This window comes from Sphaerodactylus townsendi, linkage group LG03, assembly GCF_021028975.2.
Source record: "Sphaerodactylus townsendi isolate TG3544 linkage group LG03, MPM_Stown_v2.3, whole genome shotgun sequence".
Classification (NCBI taxonomy): Eukaryota; Metazoa; Chordata; class Lepidosauria; order Squamata; family Sphaerodactylidae; genus Sphaerodactylus; species Sphaerodactylus townsendi.
Window position 1 is genome coordinate 46418733 of NC_059427.1, and position 20728 is coordinate 46439460.

The window sequence follows — 20728 nt, forward strand, 5'->3', positions numbered from 1 at the left end:
AGATACTCCGACTACTAAAATGCCTCATTAGTATGTACCTCTTCTTTTCTTATGATGGTTTCTTATGTGAATATTGGAACATTAATTTTTATGTGGTAGTGGTGGAAAGAGCCATCAAGTCACAGCTGATTTATGGTGACCTTGTAAGGTTTTCAAGGCAAGAGACATTCGGAGGTGGTTTGCCATTGCCTGCCTCCACATGGGTGGAGAGGGTTCTGAGAGAACTGTGACCACCCCAAATCACCCAACAGGCTTCATGTGAAGGAGTGGGAAAACAAACCCAGTTCACCAGATTAGAGACCATCTACTCTTAGCCACTACACTACACTGGCACTTATGTGTTGTTTGACGATTCATGACGATCATAATTGGGAATTTGGATTTGCACAAAATGAAAGAAGTGACTAAATGCATACCCAGTTATGTAACACTATATTATGTGCTGAAAATGCTGTTCTCACAATAGTAGGGTTTAGGTTCTGAAGGGGCTCAATAGTACATGCATTTTCCAAATCCTAACTCTTGAACATATAAAGTTAATACACAAAAAGCTGTCTCTGAGATGGTACAGAATAAATAGGGGAAAACTCCATAGCCACTGTGGTAATGATCTAGATCTGGGAAGATCTGGGTTCAAGTTCCTGTCCAGCCATGAAGCTCACTGGGTGAACTTGGCCTGCTAATCTCCCTCAGTCTTACCTCACAGAAATGTTGTGAAATGTAGGAGGACAGGAGAACCATGTAAGCTGCCTTAAGTTTCTTGGAGGAAGGGTGGGATAAAACTTGAGACAGACAGATTAGGCCACACATTTCAAAATCATATGGTTGTTCAAGAGATACTTGAGGTTTACTATGGTGGGTGAAGATATTACAATTAGCAGAAATGGCTAAGCTTATTTTGTTGCTTAAAGAGAAGGACTTGAATACATTTTTGGGTAACTGGAAATATATAAATGAGAAAAAATGAACGTATGACAAGTGGTTTGGAAGCGTAACAAATTTTAAAATTAAGATTTGATAGAAAAAAGTGAGATGTTTATCAATTTATCAGTAAGATAAATTTTGATTTTGTTATTGAAGACCAATAAGTATATTTCTTGGAATTAATACTTGAGGCAGATCAAATTGGGGGTCCATAGGATAGATAAACGTACCTATCTATATTGGCAATCTTTTTAATTTCTTTGTATTGAAACTGTTCCTACATACTATGAAATTTAAAAAACCCCAAATTGTATTTATCTCTTACTAGAAGGACAGTCGCAGAACATTTACTCAGCGCAAATAACACTCACTATCCTTTGTAGCATTGAATTCATGTCATATTTTTACATCAGAGACAGCCAGATATTTTATTTTCTTTGTTAAAAGTTAATCTGTTCAGAAGTTTCTATCATTACACTGAACTCGGTTGAGATTGCAATGCTGAAAAAGGGGAGGCAACGCTTTCTTTCTCCTTCTTTCTACTGCAGCAAGACAGACAAGTCAGGGAGAGAAAGGAGAGGAAAGTGGTGGCTCAGAGCCCCTCAACCAGCATAGACTATTTCAAGTCATTTGTGCTTCAGCCTTATCCCGCCTCGCCTAGTTTCCTCTCCACAGATCAGCAGGGCAGAAAACAGATCTGACCACTTGAGCATGGATTATTTCTTCAGGTTCTGGTGCACCCTTTTGCTTCCATCTCTATTCAGCTTCCAACTTGGGATGGAAGGAAACTAAGAGGGATCCAGTGGCAGATGTGAAGGATGTCCTTTCCTTGACTGCTTTTTCGGGTGTGTGTGTGTGTGAGAGAGAGGGGGGGGGGGATGTGTGTGTGCGGCTGGGACTGGAAAATTTCATGCATCTCCCTTTGCTTGCCTGGCAAACTCTCATCATGGTCAAGGTAATGGTAATTACAGCATTGATGAGGCCTTCTTTCAAACTGCTGCTCATGCTGCCAACACTGCTGAAGGTGCAAGGGATTAATTCAGGTCTTGATGATCAAAACACTGATGGAGCGCAGATGCAGATGATGTATTCAAGCTGGAATTCAAAGGTTTTTGTTTACCTGTATAGTCTGAAGAAGGGTGGGTGGGAGAGAACCGGTTTAATTCAGGTTTGGATCCAGCAAAATGTAGCTGAATTGCCACAGTTCACACATGAGCGTGGTGACACAGTTCACACATGAGCATGGTGGAAGAAACAAAACCACCTATAATAACGCACATGAATGAAAAACCTCATCAATTCTAATCTTACTCTACCAGAGCTATTTAACATTGTTAGACTGTAATCACATTCTGCTGTAGTCATGGCTTTTGGGAGGGTACAGATGGTCCACAGTACCATGAACATAAGAACAGCCTGCTGGGTCAGACTAGCAGCTGATCTAGTCCAGCATCCTGTTTAACAGAGCAGAAAGCCACTTGCCTGGGAGGGTCAAACAAATACAGTGGAACCTTGGTTTTCATTGCCTTCGGTTTTCATTGCCTTCGGTTTTCATCTATTTTTTCAGTGAAAAATTTGTCTCGGTTTTCATCGATTTGCCTCGGTTTTCATCGATTTGCAGTAAGGTTCAGGGGTTTGTGGAGAAAAATCACCCAGACAAAGCTGTTGCAGGCCATGTCTACAACTTGTTTAATGACAATGTCTTGCCCCATTTCAGACAAATCTTAAAGAAGCGTCAGAAACAGACCTCTTTGGACAGCTTTCTGGTGCAACATTGGTCCACTGGCTCTGAAGCTGGTCCTAGTGTTATTGTTTGTTACTGTTTTCAGCATTCAACACTATGTTTATTCACCAAAAATGTGTTTTTGGTATGTTTTTTGGAGTGCCTAGAGCAGATTAATTGGATTTACATTGGTTTCGGTTTTCATCTATTCTTTTTGGACGGATTACCAATGAAAACCGAGGTTCCACTATAGTGCTCAGAGACTGAGGCCCTCCTGATGCCTCCCAGAACTGGCCTTCAGAGGCTTGCTACTTCTGTTGATGGGAGGCTGGCTCTCTAGATGGGGAGGCCATCACTCCTTCAGAATGTAAATGTTTTTCCTACAGCCTTTCAATAAAATATAAGGTACTGTTCCTAAATAATCAAATACAGTTCCAGCATAAATTCTAGTTAGGCTGTAGTACAATCGACAGTCATCTAAGAACTGTTAACTGTAAGTAGAGGCATTCTTGGCAGCTATTCCCCAGCTTTGGACAGTGTTTCATTAAAAAGTAACCAAAACTAAAGTATCTTTCAGAAGAAATATAACCCATTTACTGTAGGAGGAGACTGAGGGCCAGTGATCACTAGGTTCTTACAATTAACAAATTGAAATCGGTGTGTGTGTGTGTGTGTGTGTGTGTGTGTGTGTGTGTGTGTGTGTGTGTGTCAGCAATAATAAGTGTAGAAAAATCTCCTACTACCTGAGAACAATTAGCCACCCTCTATCACAGTGGTTCTCAACTTGGGGGTCGGGACCCCTTTGGGGGTTGAATGACCCTTTCACAGGGGTCGCCTAAGACTCTCTGCATCGGTGCTGTCCATCTGTAAAATGGATAAATAGGGTTGGGGGTCATCACAACATGAGGAACTGCATTAAAGGGTCGCAGCATTAGGAAGGTTGAGAACCATTGCTCTATCAAGTACTCGAAGGATGTGATGAATGGGTCTCAAAAAATGCAGGATTCTTGGCCTCAAGGCATTACATCAACAGGAGGCTGAAACTGCTCAGTCTCTACCACAGGCTCTTTTGCGGTGGGCGAATTCTCCATCCACCTGGGTTTATTTGAGTGGTAAAAGTAATCTCCATTCAAAATTGCCAGCTCCAGAAAACCTATGGGTGTGATGATCTTGAGAAGGCCAGCACCGTGTCCTCTTGAATGGCCTTCTCAGCATTTTCCCCCACATGGTTCCTTGTGTTTGTACTCATCCACAGGCAGCAGGCACTGACAGCATGTGATTACCTCATATCAAGAGCAATCTCAATTAACTCCAGCACCTGCACAATGCCTCATTGCCAGGGATATTTTCTACCAACATGAGGAAGAGCACATGAACTATCTTCATGGGGCAGTTTGAGTACTTTAAGAGGAAGGCTAGGGCTCTAATCGCTGCTCAGTTTTCCCCCACAAAAGTAGAGACTCTTCTATGTGCTATTATCTGCTCTCAATGGTTACATTTGGGGGGGGGGGGGGTTACTGCCACCACCCCATTTTTTAGCTTCCTAAAGTGTTCTGATTTTAGTTCCTCTCCAAAACCCATCATTCACTCTCTTTCAGCACACTTAAAGGTAGTAAAATTATAGTTTCTTAGTCCTACTGAATGACTATTTTGATTGACACAGTTTAAAACAGATGCTAATAACAGTGCTATTCCTTAAGTTAATGTACAGGTAGCATATAATGTCCAGGGACGGGGCTGCCTGCTAGCACCAGGCAACCTGTTCCACCTCTCTCCTTGTCACAGGCCCTGGAGCACCCCACAACTGGCAGCCCTGCCTTTGGCCTTACCAGCAGGAGCAGAGACTTCCAGGGTCCGGGAAAGACTGCAGAAAAATGACAGGAGAGGCTAAAGAGCCTCAGCAGTTACAGGAAAAGGGTGGATCATGAAATGCTATGGCTGGTTTTAAAGAAAAAGGGTGTGCCACAGTATATGATTGTTTTGATGCACAACCTGTCCTCTGGACAAGGGACCACTGTTAGGACATAATATAAAGAAACAAAATGGTTTCTAGTTGGCAAAGGGGCCAGACAAGTATCTATTTTCTCTTCAATCTATATGCAGAACATATCATAAAGAAAGCTGGATGAGATTTGGAGGAAGATGGATGAAAATTGGTGGAAGGAACATTAACAATTTGATGTATGCAGATTATACCACATTACTGGCAGATAGTAGTGAAGACTGGAAACAACTACTGAGAACGATTAAAACAGAAAGCAAGATTACAGCTGAACATCATGTACGGAACATCATGAACGGAACATCATGTACAGAGGAGGGCAACCAAAATGGTAAAAGGTCTGGAATCCATGCCCTATGAAGAGAGATTTAGGGAGCTGGGGATGTTTAGTCTGGAGAAGTGAAGGTTAAGGGGGGACACGATAGCTATGTTTGAATATCTGAAGGGATGTCATGTCGAAGAGGGAGCAAGCTTGCTTTCTGCTGCCTCAGAGACAAGGACACGGAGAAATGGATTCAAGCTGCAGGAAAAGAGATTCCACCTAAACATTAGGATGAACTTTCTGACTGTCAGGGCTGTTCGACAGTAGAATTCACTGCCTCTGAGAGTGGTGGAGTCTCCTTCTTTGGAGGTTTTTAAATAGAAGCTGGATGATCATCTATCAGGAGTGCTTTGATTGTATGTTCCTGCCTGACCGGGGGTTGGACTTGATGGCCCTTGGGGTCTCTTCCAACTCTAGTATTCTATGATTTTAGGAGACCCTGAAGCATGGCATTGGTTATGAGCACATAATTGGAGTGTACCTTAGGTATGTGAACTGTTTCACTGTGTGTTAGAAGCTTTTTTTTAATTGGGCCATGACCTGCAGCAGGAACTCCCACAGCATAGAAAGTCCCTACCTACCAAAGAACAAACCAACAAACCAAAAACACATCTGCCACAGTCTAAACATTGATAAGCAGCAGCTTGTTTTGTAGTTTCGTCTGGCTCAGTGGTTCCCAACTTGGAGTATGTGCCACAGCATTTGGGGTATGTGGAAAAAAATGTAACGAGTTTGCTAATGTTTAGGGGTAGAATTTTAGGAGAAAGGGTTACCAAGGGGGTTGTGAGTGAAAAAAGGTTGGGAACCTCAGCTCTAGCTGATCAAACAGAGACTGCAAAAACAAACAGAGATAGAGCTGAGAAGCCAGGGAGGAGGAGAGAGCTGGGAGGAGCAGCTCATCTGTCTCGGCTATGAGGCCACGCCAACTATCCAATAGACAGAAGCGGCTTTGGGAAAAGCCAGGACTGCCTACCAACTAGCAGCTCTATAGTACAGGGAGTGCCTTGGAGGAATCATGCTGTCCTTAAATAGTCCTGAGGAGGGGAAGAGTCAGAAGAACAGGAGAGGCAGCTCCAGCAACGCCCAGTCCCTGCGAAAATAAAAGCAGCTAAAAGGCAGGCTGCAGATGAAAAGAGAATGACAAACAGAAACCAGGGAAAGGTCAAGAACTCTAGTTAAGAAAAGGAAGCTCAGGATCAGGAAGTGAAAGCCTTAGAAACCTGGTGAAACCTTATGGAACAATCGCAGTCAGTTCCAGTCCAATAAAACATACATAGTTCAGACACTGATTTCACTGGTAGCTTTCAGCAGAGTCTGCCTCATTTTTTGTTAACCCTGGCTTCCACTCTTCGGAGGGAATTGGGGAAAAGCTTAGTAGTTCGTCGCAGATATTTTAACATGAGCTTTACTAAGCTCCATACAAAGGTGAATCCTTGCTTAACACCCTTCAGTTTTCCTTCCAGTACTCTTTTGTTTTTTTCTTGGAGTGTTTCTCTAGAAATGTGCCATAAAACAGAGCCCTCACACAGCTGTGCTAAAGAAACTAAGAACAGCATGAAATCTGCTTTTCACCAGAGAGGCAGCATTAGGGAAAGTAACAACCTACACTACCCATTAACCCATCTAGCAATAGTTCAGACCCCCCCCCCCTTTAATTAATACTTTCAGAAGGCAGATTTTGCTTATGAACGACAGCTTTCTTTGATCAAGTGGCAAGCTTATTGAGGAAGGGAAGCAGGAAAAATGATCCACATTGTTCTTTGATAAGAAGTAATATTTTCTATCATGTTCTTTAGCAGCAAAGGTGATCAGTAGCCTATGGAGTAGAAGGCATCCCAGTCCTCCTTGTAATGCAGTTCTGTGTGTCTGAAAGACAAACCTAAAACTGATTTTACTAGCACATTATCTCCTCTCCTTAAAAAGCCACGGAGAACAGTTATTTTGTGAAGCGGCCAAAGATTCAGCAGAATTCTCACCAGCCTTGCAAAAGTACAGTTCTCAGAGTTCTCTGAGATGGGGAGCTATGCTATTTAAATAATAGATGTATCTTTGACAGGCAAGTGAAATTCAAAACATGTTTAAAAAAGCTCCCGCAGCCCCTGGTCTAGTTATAAGGTTGCTGGGGAAAAACAGATAAAGTGAAGACAGTACAGCTCAGTGGAGGTGAACACAGAATGCAGGAAGTCTCCCATTCAGACCACTGCCTCTGTAATTAAACGTATCCCAGAAGAAGAGCAGAAAAAACTAAGAACATCAGAACTAGCCTGCTGGATCAGACCAGAGTCCATCTAGTCCAGCACTCTGCTACTCGCAATGGCCCACCAGGTGCTTTTGGGAGCTCACGTGCAGGATGTGAAAGCAAACTCTGTTTGAACTCCTGAAGGACACATGCCAGGAAAAGTCAGCACTGGACTAGATGCACCAATGACCTAACAACATAGGATTACTTCAAATGTTTCAATAGTTTGTGGAAAAGATTCAGAAACGGAAAGATAACCACTTCCTTCAGTCACCAAGAGGAACTTCTCCACAACCACCTAATTTCCCTCATGTTTGCTCTCCCCTTTGCTCTTGGTTCCAGTTACTGACAAAAGTCTTCTCTCACCCGATTCTAAGGTCTGCAAGAGAACGGAAGTATCCCTACGAAACACACTGCCAACTCAAACAAATCTGCTGAGAGCAAAATTATTGCTTATAGGCTGCACAATGTTTGCAGCACATTTACACGACGTCTCACAAATGTTTATATGAGATGGGTTTTGGTACGGTGTTAATATGTAATTCCCACAGAATGATTCCTGGTAACCTTACTGAATTCAAATAAAAATTGGTTTTATAGAGTACAGGAGACACAGTTGCAATGGAGAGAGAAGCAGAGACTCTGGCCAATGCTGTGATAAATAACTGTGTTTACCACACAGAAGCGTCCTAATAAATTTCAATATGTGAATCCCCCACATGTTTAAATGCATTCAGAATGATGGGGCTTATGTCAGAGCAAGAATGGTTAAGACTTTTCCAGCCGCACACATATTAAGGATTGCCTTTTTAAAAGGCTATGCTCTAGCCTACTTACAGCATCCACCTCTGTTCCTTAGGGGCTACTGTCCTTTACATTCCAGAGTGGAGGATCACATTGCAGGCCAATGACAAAAGTTACCATCCAAGCAAGGGGCTGGAAAATGTACACTTCCTTTGCTTCACCCATTCAGGCCAGCAAATTACAAAGAAGCAGCCAAATCTCATCAGTATTAGCTCAATGGGCTTAACATCGAGACACCATATGTAGAGCAAACAGAATATCTGAACTCATGTTGGTCAGTTAACTAAACGCTGTTCATTTATGCTTGGGTGAACAGATGCCAACTGATAGGTTCTGGCTCAAACATCTCTCCTCCATCAAGAACTATGGGATTGGCCAGGAAATAATATTGACAGCACTAATTACTGTTCTAAATTGGAACATGGACTCATGATGGATGCGCTATGACAGATGCCAAATAAAGAGAGGTGAAGCAGGACAGGAAGGGAAGGAACCGAAGTAAAAGGTCATGGGTATACCAGTGTCCTTTGAATTAGCTGAAAGGATGCGGCTTGAGATAAGCAAATTTGGCAGAGTTTTGTGAATGTGCCTAGATAGCTCTGCATTTGCCCTCACAGATTAGCAGTAACAGTGAAAGAGCACTCTGTTAGATGCTTACCTGTATCTTTCTTCCTGCAAAGCTTGCATTATCAAGGAATAATCCCTCTGATAGAGAGCCTTGAGGGTCTCAAAGGATTCTTCCAGCCGCCCTTGATTCTCTCTGATCTCTTGAATCTCATGGAGTATTGCATCAAACCCTGAGCTCTGCATATCCAGAGTGTTTGTTTTGGAGCTTGGCGCTCCCATGGGGACCCCCGTGGTGCTATTGGCTCCCACAGAGCCCGAGGTGGCACTGGAACAATCTTCCTCACTGCCATATTTGGGGCTCGATTGAAAGTTATGAACACCTAAAGTCTTTCCCACCGTCCCATCGTCTTGACCTTCTTCCAAAGAGTCCTTCAGGTTAGCTATATTGTCTGCACTTCCAAACTTGTTCCTAATGAGTGAGGCGATCTCCCGAGGTTTGGATACAACAGCTCCTGCTGCTGAATGCGTTGCCTGGGAGAAACTGGAAAGTCCACCCTTAACGCTGTCTACCACTCCTTCACTGAAGCCAGTGACTCTTGCCCCCACATCCTTCAGTCCCTGATGCATATCCCTCAAGACATCTTTTGGCTGTCGAGGGATGCCATTTTGTTCAATCTCTCGCAACTTCCGATGGTAGTGCTCTAACTTTTTCTGCAGCTGGAGGATCGTCTGGGCTGACTTCTGGTTCTTCTTCTCAAACACCTGCTTGATCCGAGCGCTCTGCTGCTTGTCAGCATTGTTAGCTAACTTCAGGTACTCTGCCACATTGTCGTCACGAGCCGTTTGCTCTATTTTGATTTGCTCCGTCAGCTTCAGTATCTTCTGCTGCAGGTGGGTGATGGCCACTTTTGTGCGCTGAGGATCTGGTGTTCCATCAACAGAGTCCGCGTTGAGGCTGCAGTCTGTGCTGGAGGCCACTGCACTGGACGTTTGTGCGAGGCTGCTGACATCTAACCGTTCGATCTGGAGAAAGAGGTGAGGGAATAAATTAGAATAAAATATCTTGACCACACAAATGAAAACAGCAAGGTTTCACAGCTTCCGTTAGAAAGTAAAAAAGTCTCATTTGTTAGAGGCCTTACTCTTCAATTTTATGGGAAAATAAGCCCATCCTTTACTCCATACTCGGCCTGGCTTATTAAACCAGCGCTAAAGTGGGGTACTCCAGAAATAATATGCTGGCACAAGAGGTGCAGGAGGTGGTGAGAAAAAGAATGAGTTTATTATTTGTATTTAATAATGTGAGATATGGATATGAATGAAGGATGTCAGACTTGCATATAACCTCTATCAGTTTTCCCCATTACTTATGTCCAAAACACACACCACTGGACATGAAGTACACTCAATCTACAGAAGCAAGAGATACTGAAACTGTATCAAAACAAGAATATACTTTGAATGCAGTCCTTACACCCATGTATACTGGTAACCATCAAGTAATAATCAAATTAATACTTAACCTTTGACAAATGGGATATTCTTAATCAATACATTCAAGAGTTAAAACCTTAATCTCTATTCCCCTCCTAAGTCTTCCAACCTTCCCTTTTGCAGTAAAGGAAGAAAGTTTCCTCCCCTCCGTAGCCTACCTTGGCTTTTCTGAGACGTAAAAGCTGTTCCCAATGCATGTCTTGAACAAAAGAAACATGCCTACCATCGCTCTGTTGAAATTTAATCCATATACTTACAAACACACTCCCTGAATGCTGTAAAACAAAGTCTCAAGGAAGGCAGCTGAAGACAGAAACCAATGAATCATTTAATTACTCAGCAGCTCCTCCCCAAACCAGGAACCTATTAGCCGGCCTTGAACACGTGTATGAAAAATAGCAACATGACATCATCAGAGGTACAGCCGGCATAATGACACAAGCACGCTCTCTCTCTCTCTCTCTCTCTCTCTCTCCCTCCCCTCCCTTCAAGCAGCAGTCCAAAGGGAAAAAAAGAAAACCACAAGGACTTGCCAACAAATGGAACTTGAGCCTTGTCCTACTAACATGCAGGAGTGAGAACCAAAACATTTTCTATGCCAAAGAAGGCATTCAAGGTGAGGGCAGAAAGGGACACGTCTATACATTTAAACTCCCCTCTCTGTGAATGGAGATAGTTATTTACGTCACAGCTAGATTCTTTTAAAGCTTCCAGAGAGTTTTCCAGCTCCAGTCTGACCCAGGATTCAAATAAGCAGCCAGGCAGACATACACAGATACTGTTTAGAAGCGCATATCACTAAAGTGTGTTTAATTTTTAGGGAGATGCTGAAAAGGAAGAGGGTCAGCAACCTCCCTCCCTCAATTAAAACAGAAAATAAACAAATATATGTGTGCATCTGCATGTTTAATTTTAGGCTTAGCACAAATTAAGGCCCCAGCAATGGCGCTATCCTGCGGACGGGAAGATCTTGATTGGCCTCACGCCCCTCTAGATCTGGCTTGCTGGGATTTTAAGTTAAATTGGTCTCTACTGTAAACCCAAACACTGGAAGGCTGCCTGATCATCAATGAAATGATGCAGCATAAACTGATGCATCAAACATGTGCTTTACAATCTGTCCACTCCTATGTTCTTACGGAAGAGTACTCTGAAGATTCATTTCCACAGGCCTCTGCAGTGGTGAGCATGGAAACCACCTGGGGGTTTTACTGACAGCTTGTTTGTGACAGCATTGAGAAAAAAAGAGGAATGGCTTTAGTTTCTGAGATCCCACGAGTTCAGGCTTGCCTGGGTTATCCAGGCTTCGAGGAACGTTAGGCGGTCCATTCACCAAGGCAGCCAGCTAGAGAGGAAGGACTGACCGTACTTTGCAGGACAAATGGCTCTAAAGTGTTGCTCTCTGTCAGCTAACAGTTTCATCACTCAGTTTAAGAATGATCAGAGTACAACTCTTCAATCACTTTGAACCATGTCCTAAGAACTGCTAGATATGGTTATAATAGGAATCGTGCAATATAGTTCCTCAAATGGCAAACACAAAGTTACGATTCCATTTGCTTTCAATGTGGACTTCAAGCACAGTTTAATTAAAGTTTTACACTCATCCTGTGTGTCATCTTGTTCATTCTCTCTTACTCAGGAAATAAACATACACAGCACAGTGCCATGAGTAAACAGGATTATGAGTAAATCACTTTTCAAACAACGCACACTGGAAATGATTTTGGTAAGTGGTAAGATGAACTCTAATTTAGTCTGAAACCTTGGCACTCTTAGTTACGCTCCAGATATATTCCAAAACTTGTGTGGGCAGACACGATAAACTAGTGAAGAAAGCGACACTGTGCTTAAGTGGGCGTGGTGCACTCACAGAAAGCAGCAAGATACTGGAAAACTGGCCTGAAGAGCAGTTTTGCCTTTAAGGGCAAATGACTTATAACAATGTTACGTCAGCGGCAGAGCGTTAAGGGGGCCGGTGTGTGTGCGCACGACACTACGGGCATGCACTGGTGTGAGGGCATGGCGGGGGCATTCCGGTGGCATGGCAGGGGCGCAGGGTGCACATGTGCCCAGGCGCAGTTCCCCCTCACTCAAGCCCTGTGTTACGTGTTTACAAGTTGTACACTATTTGCATAGGCTCTTTAACACTTTTCTTTGGGACAAGCTAGATGTGACAAGGGGGAATCCATGTGTGTTTCTAACCCCGTTCTCCCCTTTAAAAATACAGGGGCAAAGAGAGCAAAACTTACCTACCTCTTTTGCCTTAACTCACTGCATTTGGTCACTTTAAGGATTATATTCCCAGCTCAGTTCCAAAAGTGGAAGTGAACTGGACTGGAACAAAAATAAAAGCAATGAAACATACTAAGACCAGGCAAAGGACAATTTAGGTCCCCTTCCCTGAACATTCGGTTTTTGGTCAGCAAAACAGATTTCCACACCCTGGTTTAAATGTGAATGGTTTTTCTTCCTTCCCCAAACAAGTTCTGTCCAGTTTAACTCTGCATCTTGGCCATTTCTCTTTATGCTGAATTTGTAATTATGGTACCCTTCACAGTTTGGAAATTCGTATTTTTTTTCTTTTCACATTATTTCACAAAGATTTTGCAACACACCAGCAATATCATCTCAAATCAGCCCCTAACATTTTTCTTTGGCTCTAACCAGCCCCAAAATTTAGGATCCACTTATTTTTCAGCCTTCAGGGGTTTGCATTTTAACAACCAATAATTTAATTAAAACCTAATCATAAGCTCATCAGTTTCTTGTAATATTATTAAGGTCACAACAAAACATCTTATACTAAATAAATATGGGATAATCCTGGTAGTAGTCACCATAACAAAAAGCTAACCTCTAACCCTAACTTAGCTTCTCCCTAATTTCTTGTAATTCCATTACTGCTTTTAAAATCTCCACATAATTGAATATTGGAACCAGTATAAAAAACAACTAATGAAGAAATGAATTAATCTACCATCACCAAATGGTGGAAAGTTAACATTTAAACACATACCAAGAACTTCATGTACTTGCATTTTTATGTCATAGGACAAAGCATTATTAAATAAGTAAGATTTTTACTACTGTGGGTCACTAAGAATCAGAAGAACTAAAATTAGGCACTGTTTCAGGCAAGCACCCTATTTCAACCCTAAAACATGTTTAAATAATCAAACCCATAATGAAGGCAGAAAGTCAGAAGGGAATTGGGGGTTATGAAGTATTTTGTAGGAAGTGCAACATGTGGGGTTGTCTGCCCAGTGGGTAAGTGAGGGTGTGTGCTCAATGCATGGAGCTTTTGGCTTTCAGGGAACAGGTTCATTTCCTTGAGGCTAGGGGACACTGACCAGAAAAAACTGAGGGATATAGAAAGGTACGTGGATAAGACCTTCAGGGACCTCCTTGAACAGTCCCACTTTGGTACTGGCCACTTTTCTGCTGTCAGCCAAATTGAGGGCTATAAGATTGGAAGACGTGAGGAGGACCTTTTAGGCAGGACCCCCCCTCCTTGGATGACTGCCCAATATCCTCTTATACTGAAGATACTTATCTGTGGTGGAGGGGAAGGAGGCTTTTGGTAATGGGTGAATGAATTATTAGGAATATAAGGAGTGGGGTCTGTGCCAGGTGCGAACAGCACATCCTGTTTAGACAGACAGTGCTGGGGAGGAGTCAGCAGTTGCGATGCACACTGGCACCAGTATGCACACTTGGAAATGTAATTGTGTGGCCCTGGAGAAAAAAAAATAGGTTACTAGTCAGAATGTGAAAGGCCAAGCCCTTTCCCAGAATCACTGCTGGTTCCACAGACAGGGACAGCCAGACAGGGACAGCCAGTCAGGCACAAATGAGGGATCTCAATGTGAGGATGAGAAAGCAGTATTGTGAGAAGGGGATTTGTTAGACACTGGGGAGTTTTCTGAGATACGCCAAACATGTACAAAAAAGACAGGCTTTACTTGAACCCAGAAGGAACCATGCAGCTGGTGCTTAATATCAAGAAGGTAGCAGAGCAGGTTTTTAAACTAATCCTGTGGGGAAAGCTGACAGGAATTGGGGAGCCTCTTACTGAGGACAGCTCAGTCCAAGGGGGTGATAGTGTAAACACTAGTGGTAATACTGGTGCAAGCACAATAGAACTTGGGAGTGAGAATAGAATGACAATGCAGGGCCGTGGGCAGAAACAAAGAGCCCAGAGAGGTGAACTCTGTTGGAGAGGGAACTTTGTTATATGTGTCTATAGGCCAATGCTAAAAGCCTCTAAGCTAAGATGAGGGAGTTGGAGTGCTTAGTACAAAATGTCAATTTAGATATAGTGGGTGTGTAACAGACTCGCCCCACACTGAAGGGCTGGTGTGTGTAAAAGGCCTAATGAAAAGGCCTTAGTAACAGCCAGAGTTAAGGCAGAAGGCTCCACTATACTAAGGACCCCATTTGATTGGTCGAGCAAAGGCACAGTTGCCTATGACCAGGGATATGGGGAGCCAGAGTGCTGGCAGTATAAATAGACAGAGCAGAGCCTGTCAGTAGATACACTCTCTCTGAAGAGATTCTGATACAGAGGTCAGAAGGAGTCAAGATTGGGAGAGAGATTCAGGAAGAGCCAGAGTTTGACAGAGACCGGTCTGTCAGATCTGAACTGAAGGATTCTGTCTCAGCAGTGTTAGCTGACAGAAGTCCAGTCACTCTACAAGCTGAGGAGGCTTGTCAGAGAAAGGAGGCCCTGAGTTTGGTGCAAAGTGACGCGCCAGTAAGGCTTGACAGTGAATACTGTCCAGACCTAGAGTCTGCCCTACCCCTGTGTAACACCAGTCTGGGAGAAGCCCGATCCTGGGAGAAGTGGCAGTGAGGCCAGTTTGGGATTAGAGTGAGAGAGGGAGGCTTTGTATGCCAGAATCTCACAGGGCACAGACTGTGTGTGTGGATTCAGTGGGTTGTGGATCAGAAAGGACTAGTGTCTGTCTGTGAAGAAAGTTAGTAGATCTAAAGCAAAATCGTTCCTGAAGAGACATCTGCGTGTGTGTGTGTGTGTGTGTGTGTGTGTGTGTGTGTGTGTGTGTGTGTGTGAAACATAAGTAATATCTGAAGCTCTGTAACTTTTAAGTGAAAAGAACCTCTCTGAAACCATCAAGCGTTAGTTTTTCTCTGAGCCAGTTTAAGAAGCCTTTCTTTTGTTTTTAAAATAAATTTTATTCGTTGTGTTCAAGTTACCCTCATGCCAGCCTGGATTTGTGTGTGAGAGGTTGAAGAGTGCCTGTCTGAGAGACTAGAATCCCAGCCAATTTTCCCTCCATTTTTGTAAATGGGACTCTGAAGGACATTCCCCTCAGACCAAAAGTGAATGTGAGGTGGGATCCTTTATATATTTGGCAGCCAGCAGCAGTTTTGGGATTCCTAGTTCCTTCTCTTTAATGGTGGCAGCAGAGTAAAAAAAAGATCCCTGAACACTAGCCTGGGATATTTTGGGTGGCAAAGGAAACCCCACTGGTCAGTTTAGTGGGAACCTTGATTGTAGGCCACCCATCCTGTTACAATTGGTGGCTAGTGGTGGGATAATATCTCTCCCTCGTCCTTGAATATAAGCGACCCCGTTACAAGGTGTCTCAAAAATATGGTGGAATGGAGAAAATCAGTGGGCATACGCTCTATAGGCAAGACAGTGAAGTACATGCTGGGGGAGGTGTTATACCATCCAGAAAGGGAGGGGAAGTATAGAAATCTAATAAACAAACAAACAAACAAACAAACAACAACAACAACAGTAATACGTCAATCAAGGCATAGAGTTAAGTAAGTTAGAAACCATTAAGGGCATGAACTCCCCAACAGAATTGAAATGGGTTGAGATCACAGCTTCAAGGTAACTTAAAAAGGGGAGTGTACTGTTGTCCACTTGATTAAACCCTTAAGGCTGATCTAGAGATAGGGAAGGAAATAAGAGAGGTGACTAAAGGAGATTGTAGGTTGTGATACTGGCTGACTTCCAACTCCCCTCTTATTGACTGGGTAAGTGTGCCTGAGTCATGTAATAGAAACGAGACTGTCAGGCATCATAAATGACTATGTACTGGAACAGTTGGTCACAGAGAGGTTGAGATCTTGGATTTGGGTGTGAGTTGGGCTCAAGTCCTGGTATAAGATGTAGATGTTGTTGGGCCAGCTGGGAGCAGTAAACAAAGTGCTATTAAGTTCAGCATTCATGGCAATGGAAAGTTATACCTGAAGTTCAAAACAGTAACTTGTGATTTCAAAAGAGGAAGCTTTACAGAAATGAAAAGACTAGTTACAATGAAACTTAAAAGGAAACACAAGAGAGTCAAATTCCTAGACAACGCTTGGAAGCTATTTAAAACCACACACTACAGTGCAGTAAATGAAGTTCAATGTAAGTCAGTGTAAGTTGATGAGCATTATAACAAAAAACTTCAAGTATAAGTTAACAGGATCTGAACCTGCTGTGACTGAGAGCTGAAAGAGAACTTGGGACAGCTCAATGAAAATTTCTACCCAATGTGCTATGGCACTAAAAAAAGGTTAACTCTATGATGTGGATTATTAGTTAAGGAATTGAAAATAAAGTAGTCACTACTCACTCACTCCCCCCTCCCCAAATATAGATCTTCGGTGCAATCTCAAAGTGTACATGGCAGAGATGAAAAGGTACATAAGAGGGCAACCAGAATGTTTAAGTTTTATTTAGGACAATATTTGACTCATCTAATTTTTATTTATTGACAGCCCTAGTTGCAGCTTTTAAATTGCAACATTTATGGGTTTTTATAATAGTTCTTTTACTCATGTTGTTTTTTGTGTTCTTATACTAGTTTCATTTATACTGTAAGCTCCATTGAGTTGGGGAGACAGGTGGCTAACAAATGTTGTAAATAAATAAAATAAATAAAGGGGTTGAAGTATCTTTCCCATGAGGAAGGCTGAACAGTCTGGGGCTTTTCAGTTTAGAAAAGACATGATTGCATGGGGGGACGACAGAAATGAAAGAGGTTTATAAAAGCATGCACAGGGTAGAGATAGTAGATATAACTTTTTCTCACTCTTCTAAAATACTACAACTCAAGGGTATCCAATTAAGTTCATGGGCAGTATATTCAGGATGAACAAAATAAAATATTTCTTACACAATGAGCCATTAAAATGTGGAATTCACTGCCAAAGGATGCTATGATGGGTATGGCCATAGATGGCTTTAAAGGGGGATTAGACAGATTCACGGAGGATAGTTTTATCAGGAACTACTAAATGGTTGACCAGAGCATGAGACAGGAGGCTGGTCCACTGGTATGATCCAGTAGGGCTGCTCTTTCTGCTGAAAATGTTAAGTGCCACAACAACAAAAAAACTTTAGGTGCCGTGTGGACCTGGAACAGGGGATTTATCAAGCCCTGTTCTAAACAATTTTATTTAAAATATTAAACAATGCATCTGAAGCAGTTAACAGACATGATTTTGGGATCCTCAGCCTTGATTTCATTGGCACCATGTTTGTCCATTGTGGAGGTGGTCCTGAATTCTCCCCTTGCATCCAGAAAACCATACAGCGCAAGTGGGAGAGTGGCTTCGGATCCAAGCCCTGTTCAAACAAAATACTTGAAATGACTCAAGTTGCATAAGCAATGGATAATTGTACAAACTTGAACAAAAGCAATGCTACAGCTCTATTCAAAATATTGAGAGCAGTGAGGCCTAGAGGTTAAAGCTTTTCAATACAACTGAAGGAACTAAATGGCCTTCAATGTACTGTCGAAGGCTTTCACGGCTGGATTCAACTGGTTCTGGTGGGTTTTCCGGGCTGTGTGGCCTTCAGTTTTTCAGAACTTTCAGGGCTACTACAGAGCAGTTCCTGCTTCTGACCACTCCAGAGGATGAGATTTTGATCGCAGGCCTACTGGAAGTTATTAATAGACAGGAACAGGGCAGACAGGCAGACGGATCTCAGGTTGTAAAATTGTTTAAAGATTAATACCAGCACCTTGAATTGGGCCTGTAAACCAACATCCGAGTCAGCAGCTACACCAGAGGTTCCACATGTTCCTGCCTTTCTCTAATACCAGAAGCCACAAGGAGCAGTCCTCAACATCTGAATTTTCTGAATTCAAGGGCAGCCCAATGCTAAATCTATTCGCCTACGCTAGTGGTTATATAAATATATATGGGAAACTGTGGTCAGGTTCTTATCATTTTTTTAGGAGCTGCACAACTGACGTATTAGATGGGGATATACTCCCTTTTACCACCGCAGCTACTTATCAAGTATCAGGTCCTGCTCCTCAAAGTTGATTGTTACTCCCTTGACCATAGGAAAACTCACTGCCTGACCTAAAATCTGTATTTAGCTTGCGTTAAGAAACCCACCCCAGTGATATTTCTACCAGGCCTGAAACTGCATGAAAAGAAATCCCTGCAATTCGCACATGAGGTGATTAGACTATGACCTTTTAAACCATCATACAAATTAACAGGTTGCCTGATGCAGATGTGTGAATCACAATTAAGTTGCAGTGGTATTCATGCCCCTACAATTAGAGGTAACTTTTCGAATCGCTTGAAATACCTATTACCATTCTATTTATTGCTAAGTCTCTGAACACTACAGGAAATATTTCCCTGTGTTGTAAGAAGAATACAACCTATATGCACCAAGCTGAATTATAATAAAGCTGATTTAATTTCTCCTCCTGACAAAAGCGTGATTTGAGCACAGTCAGGAATCAAATCAATCTCAAATGAAAACCTTTTGTATTTATAAAGCATATTACTGATAATGGGCCACATCTGATACCAGTTTAACACCGAAAGGTATCCTTGACTCAAGCAGTTTGGTATCCTTGAGAGTTTGATATTTTTTCACTGCTTTCATCTCTCATAATGTTTGCCTTGTGAGGAATCTACTTGAATTGCTACACTGCCCCCATGTGTTTCCATGAAAAATGAATACTTCCTCATTAAATGTAACAAGCAGTAACAGGTAAAACACAATTTTATTACTGTTAAATGAAGCAGCATAATGAGAAAATGAAATAAATGGAACAGCCTGCCATCCGAAGCCCCGGTTTTTACATATTATGTTTTTATTGCACACTGGCTCCGTTTTTTTTTAAAGAATAGAGGCAACTAATACAATAAAGTAAAGCAATAACATACTTAACATTATATCACTTCTATTCTACAAACAAAAATCTACAATTCAATGAAACAGAAACAGATGAGAGAAGTCCTGAACAGGGGAAAGGTCATTTTTTTGTTATCCATGACATTTTTGTTATTCAATTTCAATTCAGTTCTATAGCAAATATAAATTTCTCAATATAAGTAAATAAGGCTATGTCACCTGCAATTTGATTGACACATGAATTTTCTGTTGGTGAGGTACTTATCCAGAGTTGTACGCAAGACATTCTGCATGAAGTATGTGTGGATCTTCCTACTATGTCACTTTCAAGCATTTCCCAAACTGAGAAGAGGTCCGGATGCAACACTCTGGCTAATGCTTGTGTGACTCAAATGCATGCAATTTTCTTTAGGCCACTGAAAGAAACTTATAGAGAGCACTAGAAGTATGTGTAATTGGGATCAGAAAAGAGCAATGGCTGGTAAGTCTGCCTAGTAAACAAGCAAGAGCAAAACTAACTTGATATCCTCTTGTAGCTAAATGATACATCTGCAAAGCTCTGCTGTTAGGGAGTCCGAAGCCAACTAAGACAAGATGAAATATATATTTAAACAAGTAAATGCTATGCAATGTTTATTTAGGCTGTGTCGCAGTAATCACAGACCTGGAAGATGCACTATAAACTCAACAGGTGGGGAAATTTAATTACCTTTCTAAGCAGATTATGAGGGTTTAGCTAACTACGGTATTACTGTTGCACAAGCCCCAGCCTTGAGAGGCAGTATATGATTCATAAAGAATGCCAGGGATCAGGCGACCTCTGGAAACTTAGATGGCCAAAGCACATGTCCTTAATTTAGCAGCTAACAGGTCTAATGCCAAGCACTGATTCTGACTGCATCAGATATTTCAAAAATACTCTCAACGAAGCTAGCCAATGATTATTCTGAGCCATGTCTACTACTTCTATAGAAAGCGGTTAGAGCTTTCTTCTGGTCTGCATCATGCAGATTTACAAATTCTCTCACCTGACACAATTCTTCAGAGAGCTCACTTTCATTGAACGTGTTTAACAGTTTGGCAACAAGTTGGTATTGATTAGCCTAGTCAGCAAACTGGTTGTTTCATCCACAGAGGGCTAATCTGAAAGTTACTATTAATGAAGTAATGATTTCAAAAATGGCATCCAGAAATGAAGGGCAAGGTTTGTGAACTCACAGGATAAAGCTACATTTTACCTTGGCAAATTTTCTCACTAAGGAGCAGCACAGAATCTCTCCCCTAAGTGCATCTGTGTATCAGTGGCAGGGCGGACATGTGCACAAAGTGCCATCAAGTTGCAGCTTACCAATGGTGACCCTGTAGGGGTTTAAGGCAAGAGACTAACAGAGGAGGTTTGCCATCACTTTCCTCTGTATAGACACCCTTGGATCCCTTGGTGGTCTCCCATTCAAATACTAACCAATGCCAACCCTGCTTAGCTTCTCAGATCTGATGAGATCCAGCTAGCCTTGGCCATC

General features: G+C 42.2%; 1 protein-coding gene across 4 annotated transcripts in view; it reads right to left on the reverse strand.

The window, feature by feature from the left end:
• The window catches only part of TMCC1 (transmembrane and coiled-coil domain family 1), a 131774-nt gene that overhangs the window by 11057 nt on the left and 99989 nt on the right, over window positions 1-20728 (reverse strand). For 3 of the 4 annotated variants that reach the window (XM_048488593.1, XM_048488592.1, XM_048488595.1), the window contains one exon: window positions 8673-9604. In XM_048488593.1, the coding sequence (XP_048344550.1) occupies window positions 8673-9604 (932 nt within the window). Of the gene's footprint in view, window positions 1-8672; window positions 9605-10233; window positions 10354-20728 lie in introns of those variants that run through there. The other variant, XM_048488594.1, reaches the window with a different exon arrangement.